Raw genomic sequence first — 24,847 nt, forward strand, 5'->3', positions numbered from 1 at the left:
GTGATGCGGCTTCACTTTGCTTGCTCACTCACCCTTACGCCACGATGAAGTGATCATCAAATGGGCTCGTCAGGGCCCCATTAATACTCTTGATAATCACAGCTAATGTTAAATGAGCTCTCTAATTACACTCATGAAAATTGGTTTTCTAGAAAGGCATGCAGCCGAACTGGTCAGTGGTCTACAGACTCCATCCCAACTCTTTACTTGTCTTCTATCTTTTTACATCCTTTTGTTCTGAATGTAAATGAAACATTATACAGTATTAAAAAAAATTGTAAACCAGTGTTCCTCTCTGTTAATCAGTTGTATAGATAGAGTATGTATTAAGTTTAATTCCTAGCTATATTTTCCATATTATTACTTTACAGACTGAACAATAATGATGGCTCTGAAACATTGAGGGTAAGGATCCCAGCAGCAGAGCTGTGGAGGAATTTAGCAGTAATGATGTTGGAGCGGTGTCCAATCTTCAAAGACATTTTGAGAGCAGCTCCTTCAGGTTTCCTCCAGGCACAAGGAACTTCTGCTCTGACCAACCTGACTTGCAAGACAAGACTGTGGGGCCAGGGGGTGGGTGTGTGTGTGTGTGTGTGGGGGGGGGGGTTGACTGAAGGCTAGAGGGCCCCCACACTCTTGCCTAGGTCTATTGTGCAGGAAATAATTAATGATAAACACGAGTAGGAGACGGGAAGGGAGGGGGGGAGGCATGGGGACACCACGGCAATCTAACGTGACTTTGTGCTCTTTGGTAAACTATCATACCGTTGCCACAGTCCCTTTTTTCTCTCTGCACCCCACCCCCCCCCTCCCATCCCACCCCCAAAAACCCCTCTGTACTGGAGATTTTAATTACCCGTGCACTTCCGTGGCTAAACAATGTCGGAATTGGCAGGCATTTGACTTCCTTGCAGGTCACTGAGCATTTTCCAGTAGTTAATTACTGTGCGGAGAGCGCCTGTTTTCCCCAACCCTCTGGAAACACTGGACCAGTGGAGGACAGGGCCCTGACAAATGTGTCGTCTGCATAATTAGCCAGGAAGCAACATATAAAACATTAAACATGCTTTGTGCCGACGACAATCAAAACATTTCATTTGTTGTCAATTATTCAACACTTTGAAGGTTCTGAGGGGCTGTTAATATGGAAATCAGCCCAGATGGTAACAAGGTTATAGTATCTGATCTGAGGAAGGAGATCATTTGAACACATTAAAAAAGGCACTTTTCTTTTTCTGAAGCACTTCTTTCTTGTGCTGCCTGCTTTTCCACTTTTTTCTCCCCATCCCTCCTGCACCCCCTTCACAATACTGTTTTTTTTTTTCATGAAGCGTTTTCTCTTTTTTTTTTTTTTTTTGAAAAAAAAAAAAAAAGCTGTGTTTTTTCTCGTTAACACCAAGAGCCTTTAATCTACTTTGTTCTAAGAGTGGAAAGGCCTTTGATGAAAATCTTTGATAAGTTGAAGTAAAAGCATATTGTCCATTCTCTGTAGAGTGAGGTTATAGAGTATGGGGACTAAAGCAAGATACAGGCCATACTACCAGCTTATTCCAGTTCTAGTTAATAGCATCCATACTACATCCTATACACTTTCACCCAATTAACTTCAACACACTCAATATTGGATTAAGGACTGTTTTTGGATTTCATTTAATTATGGTATGACCATATAGAGGGTCAAGAACCTCAATATCATTGTTTTCATTTCTTGAGATTCCAGAAAAGGTAGATATTTCACATTTCACAGTTATTCGCATAGGCTAATACATACTGTACACTAGAATTGAATAACACAGCTCTAGTAAATTATTTTGAACGATGAGCATTTTTAACATGTAAAATCACTTTTGATAATGTTTCGGCAATTATATAATTTTTACAATTAAAATATTCACGTCTCCTCCAATTTTGATTGCTGCACCAAAACCAATGCCACACCTCTACTTGAAGGCAGATATTAGTTTACTGACAAAACAATTGATTTAGAGTGGTGTGTAGCCTTCCTCCAACAGGAACCCTCTGAATCTGTTCCAGTACAGTAGAAACTCTCTGTGTATCGCTACTAAATCAGAACAGATTCATATAATGCAGAGAGATGAGGCAACTGAAGTCTCTTTCTGGCCAAGTTTCGACTCCACAGCCTATTACGAGCATCAGGGCTCTTGACCTCTCTGTCACTGGGGCAACATGGACTCTCCATCTCTCTGACATATCTGGCATTTCCTGCTGCAAGAGACAAAGTATTGAAATACACACATGCTCATTGATCCAATATCTGATAAGGCTGACAGTGTGTTTTACCAGTGTGGTTTAACTGGGATTATATTGTTAAAATATATTTTTAAAATGAATTTTAAAAACATTTCATCGGCTCACATAAATAAGTTGAAACTAGCCTGATAGATGCAGTTTACTTTTACCCTCTAAAAGAAGGGGGGCAATGTTTAATAACACAGTGAGGCCCTAGTATGACTACAGCACAAGCCCAGTTTATTCTGGCTATGGTTTAGTTCCTTTACAATTAATTAAAATGATGAAAAGTCCCCTAACTGGCCTTCCTGGCTACCTTCTCCAGCTGTCAGATCAGAAGCATGGAGAGCAGGAACCAGCCTGAGGGGGAGCGATCTGAAGTAATTAAATTTGATGTATGCCGCTCCTAATCCTTATTACTGTACCTGCAGGACTCGACTCTCCCCAACGCCAGCAGTCATGTAGCCAGGCCGGTGAGCCAAGTAGAAATGTACTCACAGAGAGAGAGAGAGAGAGAGAGAGAGAGAGAGAGAGAGAGGCTATTAAGCAGATGCATATAACAAGGCATGAACTCGAATTATTATGAGTGTTTTCAGAACCAAGTCTGCAATAGGGAAGTGTGAAAGGGGCAAAAAATAGTTGCTGCTTAACCCTTAAAGGTGTAGGTTTTTGAACGTTCTAAGTTCCGCAACAATTGAAGGTTCTAAAATTCTATGTTGAATTCAATGAACCCAGATATTCTTTAGAATGTTAATTTCCCAACATTCCCGTCACACCGGTGTGACGGTACTCCTTTAAGGGTTAATAGGCTTCTCCGAAGTGTGAATCAATTTATGGTACACCAACACCAGCAATTCTGTAGTTGGTGAGGCTTTTGTCTTAACAGTGTTAGATGAATATAATTCAATTTCACACTGGCAATGTGTAGAGTAGGATGAGACTTATTTTACTGTGAGGCTTTCCTTGTAATTTCATGTGTGTCTCCATACAGCTGAAGTTCTCATTTTCAACATGTGCAACATGTACACAGTGCCCGAGGCAGGGCCCTTCAGTGGGGGCTGTTTAGCGGAGCGGTGTGTAAAACATAGCCTCTCTGCGGCGACCTCGCATCGTATCATTCACTCGCTAGCGCACTCGTTGTCTCGCTCGCTCGAAGTCTCGCCGGTGTCAAAGGCCAGATGTTCTACAAGAGCTGCTGTTGATAGCAATTCAGCCGACACTCCTGCTACCTCGAGCATAGGAGCCTGGCAGAGAGCGAGCTCAGATCGATGCGTCCTCCTGGATAGCCAGGGTGTACGCTGGAACACCCACAAATCGCTCCGGTTGCCAAACGCACAGGTCCAGGGCGTGCCAAGCTGCCCGGAGTGATTAAATCACAAAGACTTTGGAAAGTAATGCATGGAAATTGAATCAGGGGTTAGATCATATTGAACCATATCCGCATCCACATGTAGCGAGCAGCACAGACCTCTGGAGCTGCGCCAAAACTGTGCAGGAGAAACTACTCAGCCGCCTGACACGGTTTTGGAGGCTGTCAGATTTCAGTGGAGAAACCACACTAACTCTTGTACACGTTATTTTATTTTATTCAAGAATTTGGGGGAAGGCTTGATGATTTTTTTGCGAGAAGGAAATTATTAAGGGATCATATCAAATGTGTCTTGCTAATTTATTTGATTCTAAATTATTTATATTCTGCAAACCCACCCCTCTGCTTCTGACCTCACCACCTCAACGCCCCCTCCCCTCATCCATTCCCTAAAAAAAAAAAAAAAAAAAAAGAAATGACAAATGCAAATGTTGGTGCGTTCACCAGCTGGGCAAAAGAGTGCTCATTAGTTTTAAAGAAGGTTAATCCATTTAGCTTTTGCATATTGATATGCCAATTATGTCTAATTGTGGGAGAGGCATCCGTCAAGGTAATAGTGCATAAACACGGTCAGGAGCATTAAGGAGAGCCCAACACGTAATGAAGGAGGTGTTAATTGGCAGCCTAAGACCCCCCGGTCACTGAGGTGTGTAATGCACTCGGAGATGGATCACTCATCATCTTTCTGCATAATTCCATTTCCAGCCCCATGCTGGGAGATTGTAGGGCCTCTCCAAAACTCAGTAGGGGTGTGTGTGTGGGTAGATGGGTGGGGAGGGGGTGTTGTATGTGAGAGAGTGACAGGACATCCTGATGCAGAGTGACTCTCTCTTGTCACATGAAGAGAGGAGTGAAAGGCCATGAGAATGACATGCAATTCTTTAGTGTTTACTATATGCAGAGATTTGTTTACCTTTTTCTCTTTCTTTTTAATGTAGCTACTTGTTATCAACATTCATGTTAAAAGATTAATTTTGATGGACAGACTAAACACACCCAATCCAAATGTAAATATTAAATCAGTTAAATATTTCCATCAGTTGGTTTACGACCATGTGCGTTTTGTATATTGAAGAGTGACAAAGAAGGTCTTTAAAACATTCATCTGTGTATTTGTATTTCTGGACAACATACAGACAAAATAATGTAGACAAAATAATGGAAATGGCACACTAATGGCACACATAGCCACCCCAACATTCATCCCAGTCAGAGAAGTCGCACATAAATTGATACAGAGATCGGAAAAAAGGAACATATTGGTTATTGCATCAATTAAAGGCTATACGTATAATATAAGTCTAAATAAGTATGTAAATATAATATAAGTATCATTTAAGCCTGCAGTAATTATAATAAAAGAATGATGTACCACTGGGACTCTTATTTATGTCGTTGGTGGAGATATAGGGTTTGAAATATCACCTTTTTCTATCCACCCCATGTAGTTAAACACACAAAAGTAAATGTTTCTCATCAGGTTGCATTTCATAAGGTTTTTATTACAATGAATGGGGTGTGATCAGTGAAAATGATGGTGTATCTCATCTGTAACTTTATATGTTTCTATGTTCTTTTGGTTTCTTTTTAAAACTATTTCAGATACGTTGTAGCGCAAATTGCCCTCAACAAATCTTTGTGTCTCAAAGCAAACATTCTGGAGCAATCAACTAAGGAATTATCACCGGCTGTAAAGACATATTAATTTCAATTATCTAAATTCATAAAAAGCCCTGATCGCAGGAAAGCAAACACAAATGGCTGATGCACCCTTTTCTTCCACTAAATAGGGGTAATTTCATGGGGCAATAATTAAGTATCAAAGATGGCTTCAGCGGGCTATGCTCAATAGGCCTATATTTGAAACATGTAGCCCATTCCTACCATGGCTATGGGAAGCAATGATCCCCGCCCTTTCCAAAGCAGTTGCTTTATGTTTAATTCAATTAATGAAGCAATCAGTCCTTACGAAGAGGAAATTCACACTAGAAGGTCCTTGTGAATCCTTCATCAGATTTCATGGGGAAAATCTCCGTTCCTCACAAAGAAATTGTCCAGTTGTTTCATCATAGTTCATTCTCTTCCTCAGATGCATGGAATCTAATCCATAATGAGGCATTCACTTACAATGACTGGGTGTCTGAGTGAAGTGCTTTAATACCAGTAATCGGCATTACAGGAATTGAGTCTTTATGCTATATGATGGTAATATATTCAGCTGTCTTTGTATTTGTGGCTTTAAACTTGCAGAGCTCAGTGTAATAATTTAACTTCAAAATTGGCCATTAAACTGAATGAGTACCGAATTGGATTTTTGCGGTGCAACTGTGGCAAATGTTTTTATCTATTTATCTGTTTGTTTACTCACTTTTGTTCTTTCTATGCACCTAATCATCCCACTCCTCACTTGCAAACAGCTTGCATCATGCTGACAGCATCTTGTGGGCATTAGACTATAAATATCTGCCCAACCCACAACAGGCCCATACACAGCATCTTCTGACGTACTCCGACAGCACATGCTGTAACAAAATGGCAGTCTGTAATTCTGAAATATGCAATATGAACTACTGTATGCTGAGGTACAGGTACTCAAAGAGACAAATGAGGAAGCTTATGAAACACTTTGGGCTTACTTCCTGTGCAGCCTAGTTCTATACTTAAAGAAAACATGTGCAAAAATCTCAACTGGAAAATGTTTTCAATCTAGTCTTTAGTCCAATCCATGTGCATGAAAGTGTCCGAATGGCTATTTGGCTTTCATGCCAAACTCTTGCCACCCCAACACAGTTTAGATGCTGAGTTATTGTCCAGGGGAAATAGATATGAATTTAAGTTTATTTAAATGATTTGAAATGAAAATATGTGTTCACACAGAGCAGTTTCAACATGCTACTTGTGTTGTGTCCGAGTGAGGGCACGCATACACATTGATGGAGGCGGACATGGAAGTGCTGAACAATAAACTTGGCTTTATTAACTACTGTATAATTATAATACACGTAGGCTTTCTGTGTCTCCTTGCGGTAGAGAAGAGCGTTCGAAGGGGGAGCTCTTATATAGCCCCCGCCTAAACGCATGGCATTATGGGAAGTGAAGTTTGTATATCCATATACACAACAACTTGCATAAAAGACTCTCAATGCAGCCACTTCTTTTCTGGTAGAGCGTTAACTGTGTTGTAAAGGCATCTTCGGTTATATTCTGCTCCTTACATCTTCACTCCGACACTGAATATCTTGTTTGCCTAATAATAAATATTTTAACACGCATAAATCCTGCTTTATCATAACGTGCTGATTCACTAGGTGCAACACCCAACCGGGTCCGTGTAGACACTAATTACATTAACAATAACAGCAGGTTCAAACACACCTGGCTCCACCGGAAACAAACGAGCCATACATGCAAGTAGCCTATTAAGTGGCTCCTGAGTCCATTTGGGCTCTGTTATAAGACAAGGCAATAGAAAGAAATCAAACTCCAGCTCTATGTATTTTGTGCATTATGCTGTAAACATTTAATGTTTAATCCAACAAGCTGACAATATATACAGGTCCACAGTATGTAAGAGGAATTAGACATACAGTAGAACAGCACCTTTTCACTTCCTGAGGTGTAATGTAGTAGACATATCAATAGTCACTTCTGGCACTATTAGACATCCATATCAGTAGACACTTACAATACAGAGAAGTTATACATTTCTGGCAATCTAAAACTAAGCGCAAAGCGTATTGCTATCACAACGCAAAGCGTTCCTATCTTACACTCAGTTTTTTCGGCATGCACGTCTCTTTTAATGAACAATGCACTCAGGGGTGTGGCAATTAACGAAGTAAGGTGTTATCTGGTGCATTATCTAAAAATCTATCTCACACTATCTAAAAAGCATTATGCCACTGACCAAGAAAAACCTGGTCTATAGCGAAAGGCGCATATGAAGCACAGCTCAAGAGTTTTTTTATTCAGTCATTCGAACATTATTGGGGTAAGTAACCCATTGTCCGTCAATAGTGAAAGTAATTAACTGTGTATAACTGTTGTGGTTCCACGGTGAAGTTAGTTTCACTTTGCCACTGAGTTCAAATAATAGACGAGTGCATATGTGTGTAGGCTTTGCTCTGCTAGGTTTTAGTAAGGCATGGTTTAGTGGAATACTGGTTCCATATGGTCTCGCGTGCAAGCAGATTCCTTCAAATGTGCCGCTGACTATCAAGATACCGATGCTCTGTTTGAAGTTGCGCTGCTTATTGTTAAAGGGAATGACAGATGTAATTTTCATTGGTTTAAAGGATGTTATGCCCAAAACACACCCATGACTGATTAAGAAACATAAGAATCGCCTATTTTGCGCCAGGCGCTCGACGTTTGATAACATTTGATAACAAAACCACCACCAATGTGGACTGGACAAACACCTAAGCTATTCGCCAGTGACCATGTGTTTTAGATCGCCGAGATAGGGCCCTTCATCACTATGATCACTAGGAATTGATCATATTAATTCAGCACAGCTAGTTTGAAACCTGATCTGATCTTGAATTAGCAGCTTACCAGCATAGATTCACACTGGGCACGTAACTGAAGTGTTCCGTTTGCGTCCACTGTGATCAGTAGCACTGGTTACATTAGATGTGATAGCGGTGCGTACATTAGAAAAAATTAGACCAGTCTTCTAAAAACTATTTTTACACTACGCGAACGGAGCACTTCAGTTGCGCACCTGGTGTAGCTTCCCTGAGAGATTAAATGAACTAGGTGACGCTGCATTGTGTTTAAAAGCCAAGCGCAAGGCTGGAGACTGAACCCAGCTATGTCACTGGATTTTTCACAGAGACTCTCTTTCCCATGATTCAATAATACCTGCTGTGTACTTGGAGGAGGGCTGTTAGATGCTGTAGGTATCACTGGCTAAGCTCATTGCTGGCCTGCTGGAGCTCGTTGCTAGCCTGCAGTGCTGCTCCCAGAGTGGAGATGAGTCGGTGGCAGTCGGAGAAGGAGTTGTAGAGAGGGGTTGGGGCAATCCGCAAAACATTGGGTTCCCTCATGTCACACTGTGGATAACACAGAAAATGGGGGGCAGACAAAATAAGGGGATTAATCCCTACAGTATCCAATAGTTTTGTTGTGATTTGTTTCATTCATCTAAAAAAAATTGTTAACACTTTAATTGTTAAGTAAGTTAAGAGTGTTGACATAAGAGTGATATGACACTGTCATGAAAATATAAATGAACCCTAACCCTAACCCTAATCCTAATCTCTAACCCTAATCCTAACCCTAACCCTAACCCTAACCCTAACTCTAACCCTAACCCTAAACCTAATCCTAACCCTAACTTGTTATGACAAAAAACGAATGTCACTTAATAACAGAAGCGTTATGTCATAAACGTTTATGACTTGTTTATGACACATTCATGACAGTGTCATGTCACTCTTATGTTGATACTGTCAAGTAAAGTGTAACCAAAAATGTGAATATCATGGAAAAAAAATGTCTGCAAATGTTAAACTGTCATATAATCTAGATTCATTACACATCTAATCATATATTTCAAGTCCTTTTTTGTTTTAATCTTCATTATTCTAATCTTGATTATTACGGTTTACAGCTCATGGGAATAAAAAATCCAGAGTCTCAAAATATTACAATAAACAGTTTATAATACATAAATGTTGACCTGAGAAGAGCTCTAATCAGCTAATTAAGTCAAAACACCAGCAATGGTTTCCTGAGTCTTTAATCTCTCAGTCGTGTCAGGACAATGTACTTTTCCACAATATTCTAATTTTTTGAGATGCACCTGTATACGTATATATTCAAAGTTATTTAGTGGAAAACACTACAGTGTCATATTCTGATGAAAATGAAGTATGTGCAAGAAGTTTATTATTAGGCTATTCCAACTCACAGTATGTGTAAATGAACCCCACTAACCACCAGGGGTCGCTGTTATTCCAAAACATGTGTTAATGAACCCTACTCACCACCAGGGGTCACTGTTATTATATTTCCACTAACTGTAATGACAAGCGAAGTTGAAACTGCCCCTGAAAGTCATGCAGTAACCTATAGTGTCTTGACCTTGGCCTACATTCCTATCAAATCGTGAAATTGTGAATTAGTACATTTTATAAAATCTTAATCTTTATTGATTAAACTCATGCAATACATCCCAATTATCAAACACAATTTTATTGTGTTCTGATTAAAAAATATATATAATGTTTATTTCTCCAAACAATCTCTTTAACCATGAGATAAATACCATTGCTACTGAGCTTGCCCTGATAAGAGACAAAGTCCACAGACTGAACTGTGGTCTGTCTTATCTAAGGCAGAGGGAGAACAAACAGTAGTGATCAGTTAGTTGCAGATTACAACATATCTGAGGTCACATATGATGTCAAAATGAAGGTTTTGGTCCCCCCACCCACCCCTCTCTCTGACTCTCTCTCTCTCTCATGAAGTAGTACTGAATGCTACTCACTGCTACACCCCTCTTCTCCAGCTCTTTGAACATGGCACGTATCGGGACAGAGAAAGAGAGGGACAGCTGGCATCCCCTCTCCTCGGGGTTGGATGGGGTGATGATGTCCACGTAGGGCTTCTCTGGGTGGGCCTCATGTTTGGTGTAGTAGTGCTTAATCAGGTACTCCAGGTAACCGGTCAACAGGCGGGATTTCCTCCTCAAGGCCTTCATATTGGTCATATTAAACACCTGATTGTCCAGCAAGAAAATTAAAAGGTAGATAAAGGCTACATTTCAATGCATGGTTGTGCAAATCACCATTGAAAAAGCTTTGAGTTTCACCTCCAAGCTCGCTTGTAGTGGACACACCAGAAGAATAGGCTGATTTGACAATCTGAATCCACCAATTCCAGGTATTAGATCCATTTCTGTGAGGTGGAAATTAATTTCATGACTTACAATTGATTAGTCACACACATAGACCATCAGCATACATTTTAGTCCTGAATGTTTTTCATCTCTTGTGTAGAGTGAAATTGTCCACAAGGTGGCACTGTACACCAAAGCATTACAGTAAAGTTGGCCCCAAAATATACAGTATGATCTTACTCACTTTGGATTACAGTGAATACAAGATCTATTGGGCTACTACATTATACATTTCTTTGCATGACAACGGCTTATTGGCAAATACATTTAATTCAAATACTTCTTCATAATATGCTTATTCTAAATAAATGCCTAAATCACAAAGTATTTTTCTGTGATTTGGGAAATGTCTGAATACTCACGGTTATCCATTTGGAATCGTGTCTTTAAATTATGTCCCCACCACCCTGTCAATCTATAACCAAGAGAGATAACCAGAAGGTAAACAAATTAGAATCTTTCTAATTAGAAGAGAGAGGTGTGCATAACTACAAGGTAAACAAATTTGTCTCGTTCTAATTATAAACTAGAATAAAGATTCTCATGAACATCTGCATATCTGTCCATAATGTAACAGTGAGTGATACAGGCAGTGAGTTTTCTCCACATCAAGAAGAAGTAGAGTAATTGTTAACTCACGCTGGTTTGATTGTGTGGGCATGTCTCTCATGGATATAAGCACCTGCCAACCCTCCTGCTCCAGAGTTCACATACTACACAAAAGAGGAAACACACACACAAACAAACACGGGCACACACACACACACACACACACACACACACACACACACACACACACACACACACACACACACACACACACACACACACACACACACACACACACACACACACACACACACACACACACACACACAAACACACACACAGTTGCCTTCACTGCACTTCACTTGTTCTTTGAACATCCACTTTCACTTCATTTCCATGGATGTCAGTTCACAGAACAAAAGAGGTATTTTTCCCTTGTCATGCAATTATGACACGTTAGGACTTTCACAATGATTGCCATAATTGTGCTTTCCCCGTGCTGATATTTAATTGTGGATCAACAAATTAGTCATCAGATACAATGAAAATCGGTGGGTGAAGTTAATTGACAGACGTGTGGGGGTGTACATAAACAATCAAAAGGAGTTTTAATAAAGCAGACATCCTCTGCTGACTTACACAGCTTCCTCCACTCCAGGCTAAGTTAACATTATAATATTCAGAAGAAAGAGAGTCTAAGAACATGTAACCTCTTCAAGATGTGTTTCATAAAATTTCTGCTAAGAAATCCCTAGGCTCGAAAACCATGATAAAAAGGAGCCTAGGCTATCCTGAAAATTCCAAATGTATGTGGTATGAGATATTTAACTCTATAGCATAAGCAATTGAACTTATGCATCCACTGTGCATACATTTATTAGAAATCTAATCATATGTAGCCTACTCCCGGCAGCTTGTGAATTCATCTCTACGGGCAGATGCAATCTGTGTGTGTGTGTGTGTGTGTGTGTGTGTGTGTGTGTGTGTGTGTGTGTGTGTGTAGCCTTTGATCGTTTTAACTCTTCAAATGAATTTCATTCTAAAACTCATCCTGCATATGCATTGTAAATATATATACTGTAAATATCTATGTTTGCCTGAATATATATATTATTATTATTATTATTTTGACATGAGCCCCAAACTCCAGCAAAGTCCTACTGCAGTAAAAGCATAGGCGAGTTGAGGCTGTTGGGATAGGGGGGAGTGTGCCTGTGAGCTGGGGGGGGTTGTTGAGAGATGGGATGAGACGAGTGGAGCTGACAGGTCACTCTGGGAGGCCTGACCTTGTAGCTGCACCAGCAGGCGAAGTCCACTCCCCAGTCGTGTAGGCGCAGGTCCACATTCCCCGCCGCGTGTGCGCAGTCGAAGCCCACGTAACAGCCCTGCGGTGACCCAACACACACACACACACACATACGCACACGCACACACACATATGCACGCACGCACACACTCACACACACACACACACACACACACACACACACACACACACACAAAGCTCACATGGTAGCCCTACAGTACACAACAAACCAAACACATTATCACAGCTGGACATAGCAAGCAAGCTGGGGCACAGTGGCCTGGCCAGTCCCACATGCACACACACTCACACACACATACACACACACACACACACACACACACACACACACACACACACACACACACACACACACACACACACACACACAGCAACTGTGACTATTTGCACAGGGCTGGTCAAGAAGCTGTGTGATTTAATACCCTATAGCTCAACCACACAGAGCAGAGCAATTGCGTGTTTCACCAAAAACAAATAGCTAGTGAAGGGGTCTTCACATGGAGTGTTGCATTTCACCGCTGACTTTTCACCCTTTCCGAAGGTCAGCTGAGTGATGTCATATTTGTTGGCCCCCACCAGCGTTTTTTGCCCTGGCTCTTAAGAAGATGACTGTGCAGTAGAGAAAAAAGCCCTTGACACGAAAATGCCAAATCCACCCCAGGGTGACAAACGCCATCATTAAACACTTGGATCTGGAGCCACGGTGGGTGCTGCTAACGCGGTCTTCATCTCCCATTGTTTGAGCAGACATGAGGGGCCACGGTGACAGAGAAATCACTGCGTCCTCCGCCAGAAGAGGCGGCCACTTCACAGGTTTTTTTGTTGGCCAGGCATGACTCATCAGTTTGTATCATCATCACATTAAAGGACCGGGGCAATGCTACAATGCTGCCAACAGAGGGGGGTGTGACTCTATTGATTTGGGATGATGAGGTTAAAGGTGTGGTGGCGTGTGTGAGTATGTGTGTGTGTTTGTGTGTGTGTGTGTTTGTATGTGTGTGTGTGTGTGTGTGTGTGTGTGTGTGTGTGTGTGTGTGTGTGTGTGTGTGCGTGCTTGCTGTGTGTGTGTGTGTGTGTGTGTGTGTTGTCTTATGTATGTGTGTGTGTGTGTGTGTGTGTGTGTGTGTGTGTGTGTGTGTGTGTGTGTGTTTGTGTGTGTGCTGTGTGTGTGTGTGTGTGTGTGTGTGTGTGTGTGTGTGTGTGTGTGTGTGTGTGTGTGTGTGTGTGTGTGTAGAGAGAGAGAGAAAAGAAAGAGAGTGTGTGTGAGAGAGAGAGAGTGTATGTGTGTGTGTGTGTGTGTGTGTGTGTGTGTGTGTGTGTGTGTGTGTGTGTGTGTGTGTGTGTCTGTTTGTTCTGTACTTATTACAGTATTTCCGATTTCCAAGGGACATAACCAGCAGTGAAGTTATACTTAAACTGGTACATCAACTCTTTTAAGAAGCACAGCAAGCACATGTTCTTGTAAATTAGGGCTTTAAATGCTGTGTACTCAATTCCAAAGAAAATACACGTCCAATGGAGCCATTGGTTGTGTTGAACAGCGCTGCTCTATACTCCTCTGTCTGTCATAATATAAAGCCCGCCCTATGCGGCTAATAAGCAGTTGTAATTGGTTTTTGAGTTTTTGGTGATTTGGAAATCAACTTCAGTTGTAAGGTCTCCAGACAGACCTGCAAAGTGAATTCAAATTTGCTAACTAGTTTTTCCAGGTTCACCCAGTCTAGCCGATCCGTTTTCACTCGCACTAGACGGGAATGGACTTCACATCAAATCTGAGTGAAACATGCATTTCCCATGTAAGGACACCTGTATGTAGTTTAAATGAACAAAGACAGGTTATGTAGGGTGCACATGAGAGAGAAATAACAAAGGAAGCCTTGCTAATGAGGCATCTTAACAATTACGCTTCTGCATAGAAGAACTACAAGACCCACAATGCCGCTGTGCCCTTGACATGATTGAGTCTTACCTTGGCCTGGCCGGCCTTGGTGATGGCAGCCATGTCAAAGAGCTGTCCGGTGTAATACTGCACTCCGCTGAAGAGAATAACGGCAATCGAATCGCCCTCCTTTTCAATCATGCTCAGGATGTCCTTTGTCCTCAATGTGTGCTCACCCTGGCAGATTGGCAAAAGCAACAGAGGGTCCCTGCAGTCAGCAGAAGTTCAGCTCACTGGGGCAGTCATTTTTAATGAGAGGTGACATCTCCTCTGACCGCAGTTGGCTTAGGCCCATAGGCAAGGATGGCCAGCACAACACGTCAATGAAACTATTAGCAGGACAAAAGATGGCATGGTGCTAGGCAGACCTCCTGACCAAGCTAGTCAGATCAACCATCTTGTGTTGTTGTTGTTGTTGTTTTTCTCACTCTAGACCTAAATGTGATTATGTTGAGAGTGACAAGGACGCTGATCAGACTGGTACCTCTCTAGGTGACATCAGCAACATGCTTTTCTCAGGGTCGAAACCTCGCAGGGAGATTTGAGATTCCACCGCATACTGTATGGAGGACACATAACCACGTGTGTGCAGTTAGAAGAACAAGCTTTGAATCTGGCAAAGGCTCAGATGAAATAGAATAGAATAGAATAGGTTAGATTATCTTTATTGTCATTGTACATGTACTGTACAACGAACTTTGAAAGTGCATGGCAATTTTCTGTGTAAACAGAAAAACGTCCTGTGTGTGCTGTTAAAGTTCCACTGGGCCTTAAATGTCTAACACATACCAATAGATATTGATGGAAAAAAAGAATGCTTACATGGTCAGAGGGAAAGGCCTTGTCCTCTAAAAGGATTTTGTGTCGTTCCGTTGTAGGTTTGTAAAAGGAAAGCTTTGGAGTGAAACAAATTGCAGCAAGATGTTATAGTAGATCATCAGAAGAGCTACACATACAGCACTATAGCAGTGATTACAGGATGCAGGTGTGGGTCGTGGCTCTTACCAGTAAAAGATGAAGGTTGACCGTCAAGCCATTCATGAGGGCTACTTCATCTCGCTTAGCACCTACAACACAAAAAGCAGCGATGGTGATGGCAGCAACAGGACACACATGCTAGGACACACATGCTATGCTACCATCAGTATCAGTCAATATGTACTGCCATCAGGAACATTTCCATTTGGTTTTGAACAACAAGAATGTCTGCTGAAGCCTGCTGAATGATTAGTGTTAGCATACAACAATATCCCTGGTGGGTTAATTATGTAAAATTGTCACTGACAAATATCTTGACAAAATATTTTGACAAATATTTTGTAGCAGTTATTTATTTCAGAACCTGACACCTTTGTATGCAATGTGGTGGTAAGATTTTTCACATTTCATTTTCACAGCTGATCAGCAAAAACTACTAATACAACATTGATGGTATTTGGACAGCGTTTGCTTTTAGCAGCCATCCAAAATTTCTCACTTTTTAATCCCAATTGGAATCATTTATGAATGATGCAATGGTAAAACTGATGAATACTTCACAAACCACTATGACTAGGGAAACAGCTCTGCATTTTAAGGATAAAATTCACAGTGATACCTGTTGTTAAATCCCCATCTTACAATCTCCAGTCTCATTAGACTTTATAAATATATGTCATCAATCTCATGTAAACTAATGTGATTTCTTCACATTAATACCCAGACATAATCACCATGATATGATGCTGCAATCTTTAGCAAACACTTTTACAAACTGGATTCTGTTCGAATCTAGCCTCATACTAAGCAAACCTTTCCATGTCATATGACTGACAGTTGTATCTTCCCATTATAATTATGTATAGTATAATTATAATAATTGCAATAATTAATATTATAATAATAATAATAATATCTATCATGTGTAACATTATAAAAGCTATAGGTTCCATTACCTACGACATTAGCCATGAGCTGTTCGATGTTGTTCTCTGCCCAGGCCCAAGGACGAGAGCCCTCCGTGTGACCGTGCACACCCCTGGAAAGACGGCCAACACCAACAGAATTAGATGGAAACACACAGATGATTCAGGTGGAGAGACTGTGAAACTACCATAAGGCAGCAGATAGTCTTTTCACTGTAGCAGAGCTGAGGAATGGAAATGTCCAGATCTAAAGTTGTTTCTTCGCTGACACACTGGAGGGGGGTTAATTAGTTTCAGTCATCCACCAGTAATATGATACAGCTTGTCCACACACACACACACACACACACACACACACACAATGCACAAGCAACAAAATCATAAAAGATCTTCCCATCATCACACATTATAACGATGCTATTGGACAAGCCTGGCACAACTCACATCTGTGCCCATTTCTCTAGCTCTTCCTCCAGGTACTGTCTGGCCAGTTTTGGCTGCAGCCCTAATGAGTTTCCCACAAAGTAGAGGCACTCCTCCGCGCCGTCAACCAGAGAGGGGTCAGCTGCGGTAAGATTAACGACGCATTAGTGCAATACATTCACTCATCGATGATGAAGCATCCTCGTTTTGGGTACAGACTGTTCTTTGTCCCCAAAAGGAGGCAGAAAAAAAGATGCAATGCAGAGGTGTGCACCTGAGGCTGCACCTGATAAAAATGCAGATGACCAGTGCAGAAATATGTCACCTGACCTATTTGAGACTCGCTCTCTTGCATATGCACAAGGAACAACATAAACCAGCTTACAGCAAAAACGTACTCAACAACTTCACATGAACACAACCATTGAAAATAAAAGACACATCTACTTACACGGCGGTAATTGTGACACTTTAGGAATGAGAAATTGCTCACGCAGGTGACGCAAATCGTCGATGTCGTCAAGGAATCTGGCAACTTTAAATGAGGTCGGTTTGCACCCTAAATACTTTGCGACTTGCTTTATAGCCGCGCTTGCAGTTGCCTCAGTGAACGGATCCATATGCCTAACATGACACAAAAAAGGTTTACCGTCAGAAAAGGGAAACTTAGGAAAATTATACAATACAATAATTGTGTGATTGAGTACGCTTATGCCCACATTTTTCTTTGTAATGTAATCTGCCATACAAGTGTCCTGATAATACAAATCGGGTGATTAAAAAATAGACATAATTAATGGCAAAATGTTCTACTCACTTTGGTTATCTTTTCCTGGAGTTGGACAGCAACTGAACCTCGACATGAAATTTCAACGTGATCTTTCACCCTGTCTTTCTCTCTATGTAAACAGGACATAGAAGTCAGCTTGGCTAATCATTCTTCTGACCACCACCCACCCCACCACGGGAATTTTATTGCGTTCTTTAGTCCACATTATGTAGGCCTATGGAAAAGCCAATTATTTCCATTTACACTATGCAGTAGTGAGTAGTTTAAAACCACATGATAATGATTCCCATATCTCTATAAAACGATCACTTTCACAGTTAGTATGACAACAACTATAAGCACGCAGCGCAGACTTTGATCAAATATAGCCGACACCCCTAAAGGCACAAAGGTAGATTCCATTCCGCAGATGCCAAACACACACTTCTCTCTTCATTATATTTCTCTATCTTCTATCTTCAGTCATCCGATCTAAAGCCCTACTGCATTCGTAGGCTACCTGGTTCTTTCTTTGGTGTCGGTGAATAAACAAAGAGGAAATCAAAGCAAAATAGAGAAGTTGACTAAGTTAGCTATACGTCACCCAAATGTGTTGATTTCCTAATAACAATTTTTGCAGCCTGCACATTCCCCATTTCTGCTCTCAAATAGTATTCACATTTAATTGCTGATTTTTTTGGGGTAGCCTTATCCCAATCTCCTGACTGTGCTTCTATAGGACACGCTGAATGAATGAATAACAAGTCCCTGCTATGAAGGAAGTGTCGATTCCTTTTTTTTACAAATGACACTGTATCAAACACCCACATTTTCAGTTCCCCACAAATGTTGGTCATGTGGTCATGTGAAAAGTGCAAAAAGACGACAAGGAAGGCATTCTTATACTCAAACTGTAGGTAGCCTAGGCTATGTCCAAACAAGTGACCACTTGTGTGTCACATACACCTAACTTGTTATGACAAAAACCGAATGTCACTTAATAACAGAAGCGTTATACCATGTGTATGACATGTTTATGATACGTTCATGACAGTGTCATGTTACTCTTATGGCGACACTGTCAAGTAAAGTGTAACCATATGTTTCAGTTTTATAGTGTCTGTCTAGTCCACTGTGAAACTGGGAAAATACTCAGTTAAGTGTTCAATACCACCATGATACTAACCACCATGACAAAGGGAATAGAAAATTGGGTAACACTTTACTTGACGGGTGATTTCATAACACATTCATAGCAGCTGTCATAAACTGCACATAAAGCATTGATGACTGTTTCATGAGACATGACTCAACATTCATCCCAAACCTTTCATGAATGTGGAAGACAGAATGACGGCAACTTGTCAAAATAAAAGTCCAACGATCGCAAAGCAGCATAGCCGTTTTCTCTCAGCTTTTGTGAATATTTTATGAATATCTTATGAAGTCTACATCGAATGTCACTTTACTATACAAGTTGTGAAGTATTCTTAATCACTGAGTTTAACACTGGGAGGTAAACTAGCCTACATTCAGCTGACCGGAACGGTTGGTCATTCCCAGTAGCAAAAGATGAGAAATCATCTGCAAAGGTTACAGGCTTGGCTAATCATTCTTCTGACCACCACCCACCCCACCACGGGGATTTTATTGCGTTCTTTAGTCCACATTATGTAGGCCTATGGAAAAGCCAATTATTTCCATTTACACTATGCAGTAATGAGTAGTTTAAAACCACAGGATAATGATTCCCATATCTCCGTAAAACGATCACTTTCACAGTTAGTATGACAACAACTATAAGCACGCCCCATAGCGCAGACTTTGGTCAAATATAGCCGACACCCCTAAAGGCACAAAGGTAGATTCCATTCCGCAGATGCCAAACACACACTTCTCTCTTCATTATATTTCTCTATCTTCTATCTTCATCCCGATCTAAGCCCTACTGCATTCGTAGGCTACCTGGTTCTTTCTTTGGTGTCGGTGAATAAACAAAGAGGGAAATCAAAGCAAAATAGAGAAGTTGACTAAGTTAGCTATACGTCACCCAAATGTGTTGATTTCCTAATAACAATTTTTGCAGCCTGCACATTCCCCATTTCTGCTCTCAAATAGTATTCACATTTAATTGCTGATTTTTGGGGTAGCCTTATCCCAATCTCCACTGTGCTTCTATAGGACACGCTGAATGAATGAATAACAAGTCCCTGCTATGAAGGAAGTGTCGATTCCTTTTTTTTACAAATTACACTGTATCAAACACCCACATTTTCAGTTCCCCACAAATGTTGGTCATGGGTCATGTGAAAAGTGTAAAAGACGACAAGGACATTCTTATACTCAAACTGTAGGTAGCCTAGGCTATGTCCAAACAAGTGACCACTTGTGTGTCACATACACCTAACTTGTTATGACAAAAACCGAATGTCACTTAATAACAGAAGCGCTATACCATATATGTGTATGACATGTTTATGATACGTTCATGACAGTGTCATGTTACTCTTATGGCGACACTGTCAAGTAAAGTGTAACCATATGTTTCAGTTTTATAGTGTCTGTCTAGTCCACTGTGAAACTGGGAAAATACTCAGTTAAGTGTTCAATACCACCATGATACTAACCACCATGACAAAGGGAATGAAAATTGGGTAACACTTTGCTTGACGGGTGATTTCATAACACATTCATAGCAGCTGTCATAAACTGCACAAAAGCATTGATGACTGTTTCATGAGACATGACTCAACATTCATCCCAAACCTTTCATGAATGTGGAAGACAGAATGACGGCAACTTGTCAAAATAAAAGTCCAACGATCGCAAAGCAGCATAGCCGTTTTTCTCTCCAGCTTTTGTGAATATTTTATGAATATCTTATGAAGTCTACATCGAATGTCACTTTACTATACAAGTTGTGAAGTATTCTTAATCACTGAGTTTAACACTGGGAGGTAAACTAGCCTACATTCAGCTGACCGGAACGGTTGGTCATTCCCAGTAGCAAAAGATGAGAAATCATCTGCAAAGGTTACAGGCTTGGCTAATCATTCTTCTGACCACCACCCACCCCACCACGGGAATTTTATTGCGTTCTTTAGTCCACATTATGTAGGCCTATGGAAAAGCCAATTATTTCCATTTACACTATGCAGTAATGAGTAGTTTAAAACCACAGGATAATGATTCCCATATCTCCGTAAAACGATCACTTTCACAGTTAGTATGACAACAACTATAAGCACGCCCCATAGCGCAGACTTTGATCAAATATAGCCGACACCCCTAAAGGCACAAAGGTAGATTCCATTCCGCAGATGCCAAACACACACTTCTCTCTTCATTATATTTCTCTATCTTCAGTCATCCGATCTAAAGCCCTACTGCATTCGTAGGCTACCTATGGTTCTTTCTTTGGTGTCGGTGAATAAACAAAGAGGAAATCAAAGCGAAATAGAGAAGTTGACTAAGTTAGCTATACGTCACCCAAATGTGTTGATTTCTTAATAACAATTTTTGCAGCCTTGGCACATTCCCCATTTCTGCTCTCAAATAGTAGGCCTATTCACATTTAATTGCTGATTTTTGGGGTAGCCTTATCCCAATCTCCACTGTGCTTCTATAGGACACGCTGAATGAATGAAAGTCCCTGCTATGAAGGAAGTGTCGATTCCTTTTTTTACAAATTACACTGTATCAAACACCCACATTTTCAGTTCCCCACAAATGTTGGTCATGTGGTCATGTGAAAAGTGTAAAAAGACGACAACCCTGCTGGCATTTCAACATTGATTCAACGGTGAACAAACGTATATACCAAGGGTGAATCAATGTTGAATTATGTGTTGGATTTGCAAATCGAATCAACGTTGATATTGAAACATTGTTTCATCATCTGCCGTTTCAACATAGTTGAACACATGTTGAAAGCCTCAACAGTGAATCACTGTTGAATATGATATATTGCAACATTGAAACAACGCAGTAAAAGGGACATTCCAGAATTAGAGGACATTTGGTGTCCCCCCCTGATATTTCAAATACTCAAGTCCAAAATAACAAAAATGTTCACATAACCTGCAAGTGAAACTGCCATAAAGCAAAACATAATAATCTGCTGGGGAAAAGTGGTTCCTTTACATGATTAAAAATACTGATTAGTTCTGGAACACCCCTTAAAATGGGTTTTTTTATCCTGTCCCCGGCTCCTGATGACCAACTTTTAAATCAAATTGAACAGCTAAAATAGGTCTTTAATATATTATCTTTTGCAGTATTTTGTGGATACGCATCTATTGTATCTGTAAAAACTAATTTCTTTGATTATAACATATTTTGAATACTATTTGTTGTGCCATGAAGTTGTGTCCCCGAATGTGCACGCAACCCTGTTACCAATACCATTTTTGCCTGGCTGATAAAGGGTTAAAATATTATGTTATATTACAAACAAGAAATGACATCCTCCAATCATTTTCAAAAAACATGGGTAGACAAAAGATGAGTGTCTTCTTCCAATTTTAATATATTTTCAAACTTTTCTGGGATAATTGAGTATGTAAAGCTTAACCACGCAACCCTGTTACTCATGTTTTAAGATTAATGTTAAATAATTTCAATTTTTATTTTCTGTATTTGTATAACCACATTGGTCCTTGACCTTGGTAAAATAGCTAAATTTTACAGCTAGCTTCTGTTCATAAGGTAGATGCTATATTAGCATTAATTTGCAACCCTGTTACTCTAATTAAAGTAACATGGTTATTATCATAGTTATCAGGATATGTTTTTGTTAACTATGATATATTTATGATTAAATATGCTGAGTTAAATTATAAAAATGAATTTATTTGTATAATTAAACATTATTTACATATTTTAAATAAATTGCCAGATTTTCTTCTGTTAGTACAGCGTCATTGCAGCATAGTGTGCTAAAATACATGTTGAGATTCAATTACAGCTGAAAATAAACACATTTTGGTTAGATATTTGTGATTATTTGCAATAGATAGGCCTAATAACAGAATTTGTAATGGATTTCTACAGATTTATGATGTTATGACTCAATTTGCAACCCTGTTACAAAAACATTTTTATTAAAACAAGGATAAATAATTAAAACAAGGATAAATAAAGTAATTTTGCTATCACACAAAAAATTACATCAATAGTCCTTAGAACAGCTTATATGATTATATGCACAATGTATCTGAGCATATTTGAGAATAGATACTGGAATTATTAAAAAAAAAAACTGTATGTCACTGTTCAAATGGAAGATAATTAAGCCTTTGATAGTTAGTCTAATTAACATATATAATATATATTAACAATCTTACCTGAAATCAAATGACTATTCAGTGTAAAATGACTTCCTTTATTGAATGAAAAAGGATTTACTGAAAAATATTTTAAAAATTTACTTTTTTCATGCTATTTTGTATTTGTAACAGGGTTGCGTAACTACATGTACACAGCAAATAAAACATATGAGGTGGGAAAAGTACCGTTGATGCCTAATCTTGACAAATCATATAATTTAGTAGTTTATGACCTATATTTCTTAAATATTCAACATAAAATGTTAAAATAGAAAATAATTATTTAAGAAGTGTAAATGCCAAAATGTCCTCTAATTCTGGAATGTCCCAAAATCCAACATGGTTAAAGCCTCAACTACAAATTACCGTTGAATAAACGTTGATATTGCAACATTGCTTCAACATTTTACCTAAATTAGCCTATGCAACTTGCAGTAGGCCTATCACACACAAAAATGATAAACACCTCCATCAAGAACCAGTCAACTTATATATATTTTTAAATTATTTTATTTTGTTTTATGTTTTACAACATAAAAGATCTATCCAAACTCAGGTGTATGTGGTGCGAGAGGCTGTGCATATGTATACCGATGGCATCATTCAGCAACAGCAGGGAGTGTCTTCCGACGGCCACCACCACCCTCTTCAGTGCATACTTGAAATATCTTCCCATGATGTCCATTATTCGGGTCAGGGTGGTTCGCTGAAGACAGCATCTAAAGAGGAAACAACAAACCATTATTGTCAAAAACTAGTGAAAAAGCCTGTGGACATTCTCTGGGATTTGAAGTCAGGTGCAATAGTTAGAAGTAAAGCAGATATGTATACACCACCATTATAAAGTTTGCCATACATTTTGTTATTGTTGATAAAGGTCAAAATCATAGCATCAAAAAAATAAGGTTAGTCAATCAGGTGTACAAACAAAAATGACAATTACCTTCTGAAGGCACCCTTGCCACCATCACCATCTATGTTAAGTCTTGATATCAGTTTACTTGTGAGAGCTCTGCCAGTAAAAGATGAGTAAAAGATAAGATTGAACAAAATGATGCATCCTCTACAATAAATTGAATTGCAATACAATTACAGAAATAATGATTATGATCAGTTTGGCAGATATTCACAACACTACTAACATTACCACCAACACAATGGTAAAGTGGCTAAATTGCAAAATTCGAATTAGAGCATGCATAATAACATAACCCATAGCCCTCACCATGGAACAAAAAAAATACATTCAAAACTCAAACACTTACACCACGTTGAAGGCAGCAGCCATGGCTATCAGACATCATCAAGTAGCAGGTAGTGCCATCCAGACGGACTGACATTGCCCTGGATAGTTGATGGAGCCCAACAGTCATAACAACAAAAAGACACATGAAAAGAGGGGATAAACTAAACACAGTTACAGACACAAATACATGCTTACACATTATAATGCTAAATGTGATTCTACGTGTGTGTGTGTGTGTGTGTTTGTGTGTGTGTCTACCTGGTTAGTGAACTCTCTTGCGGGCTTGAAACTTCTTCAGTATGGAAGTGGCACACATTTGGAATATTCCAGAATGCACTCAGCGTTCTCAGGGCAGCAGTCCTCACAACACACCGACTGCAAACAGAGGGAACACATGGAGACTAAGATGAATAAATTCCAAAACACACAGAACATGAAAAGACCATCTCTGAAGCACTACTTCACTCACATGCATCCTAAATAAACACATGCCTCAGTGCAAGTCAGGTACATCAAACAAGGGCCAAATAAGGGCTAAGAAATGAAAAACATGTAGCCTAACACTACCCTTCACAAACTAAAGATCCCTTTACTTGTTGGCATACCCACTCATCATACTTGCCCCCATTCACATCTAATATATGACAGGTCTGTTAATGAACATGGCTATACTAAAATGCAGTTCCTTAGTTCCTTAAGTCAGTGGGTATAGTGGGTATAGATATAACTTATATATGACTTTATTCATTTGTTTTACAGGTCATCTTTCCAGTTAACACGTTATAGCAACACTACATGTATATTATGTATGTATAATAATGTAAAAATAGTGTTACC

General features: G+C 39.8%; 1 protein-coding gene across 5 annotated transcripts; it reads right to left on the reverse strand.

Moving 5' to 3' along the window:
• Positions 1 to 1,621: 1,621 nt before the first annotated feature.
• On the reverse strand, positions 1,622 to 18,038 carry kynu (kynureninase). 5 transcript variants are annotated; one of them, XR_007192513.1, is made up of 16 exons: positions 17,486 to 18,038; positions 17,120 to 17,292; positions 16,690 to 16,810; positions 16,276 to 16,358; positions 15,347 to 15,408; positions 15,164 to 15,235; positions 14,826 to 14,900; positions 14,372 to 14,518; positions 12,362 to 12,460; positions 11,166 to 11,239; positions 10,889 to 10,941; positions 10,440 to 10,525; positions 10,116 to 10,346; positions 8,486 to 8,676; positions 2,676 to 2,743; positions 1,622 to 2,226 (listed from the first exon to the last, which is right to left on the reverse strand). XR_007192513.1 is itself a non-coding variant. In XM_048235193.1 (15 exons), exons 2-14 carry the CDS (start codon positions 17,286 to 17,288, stop codon positions 8,527 to 8,529), a joined length of 1,422 nt encoding a protein of 473 aa, XP_048091150.1. In that variant the 5' UTR covers positions 17,289 to 17,292; positions 17,486 to 18,038; the 3' UTR covers positions 1,622 to 2,226; positions 8,486 to 8,526. The 5 variants fall into 5 exon arrangements, 2 of the variants coding, with proteins under 2 accessions (XP_048091150.1, XP_048091149.1); XR_007192514.1 differs by having other exon boundaries at positions 1,622 to 2,223; positions 2,676 to 2,747; XR_007192512.1 differs by having other exon boundaries at positions 2,676 to 2,747.
• Between the last annotated feature and the right edge of the window lie 6,809 nt (positions 18,039 to 24,847).

Source organism: Alosa alosa, chromosome 23 (assembly GCF_017589495.1).
Source record: "Alosa alosa isolate M-15738 ecotype Scorff River chromosome 23, AALO_Geno_1.1, whole genome shotgun sequence".
In the NCBI taxonomy this organism is placed as follows: Eukaryota; Metazoa; Chordata; class Actinopteri; order Clupeiformes; family Clupeidae; genus Alosa; species Alosa alosa.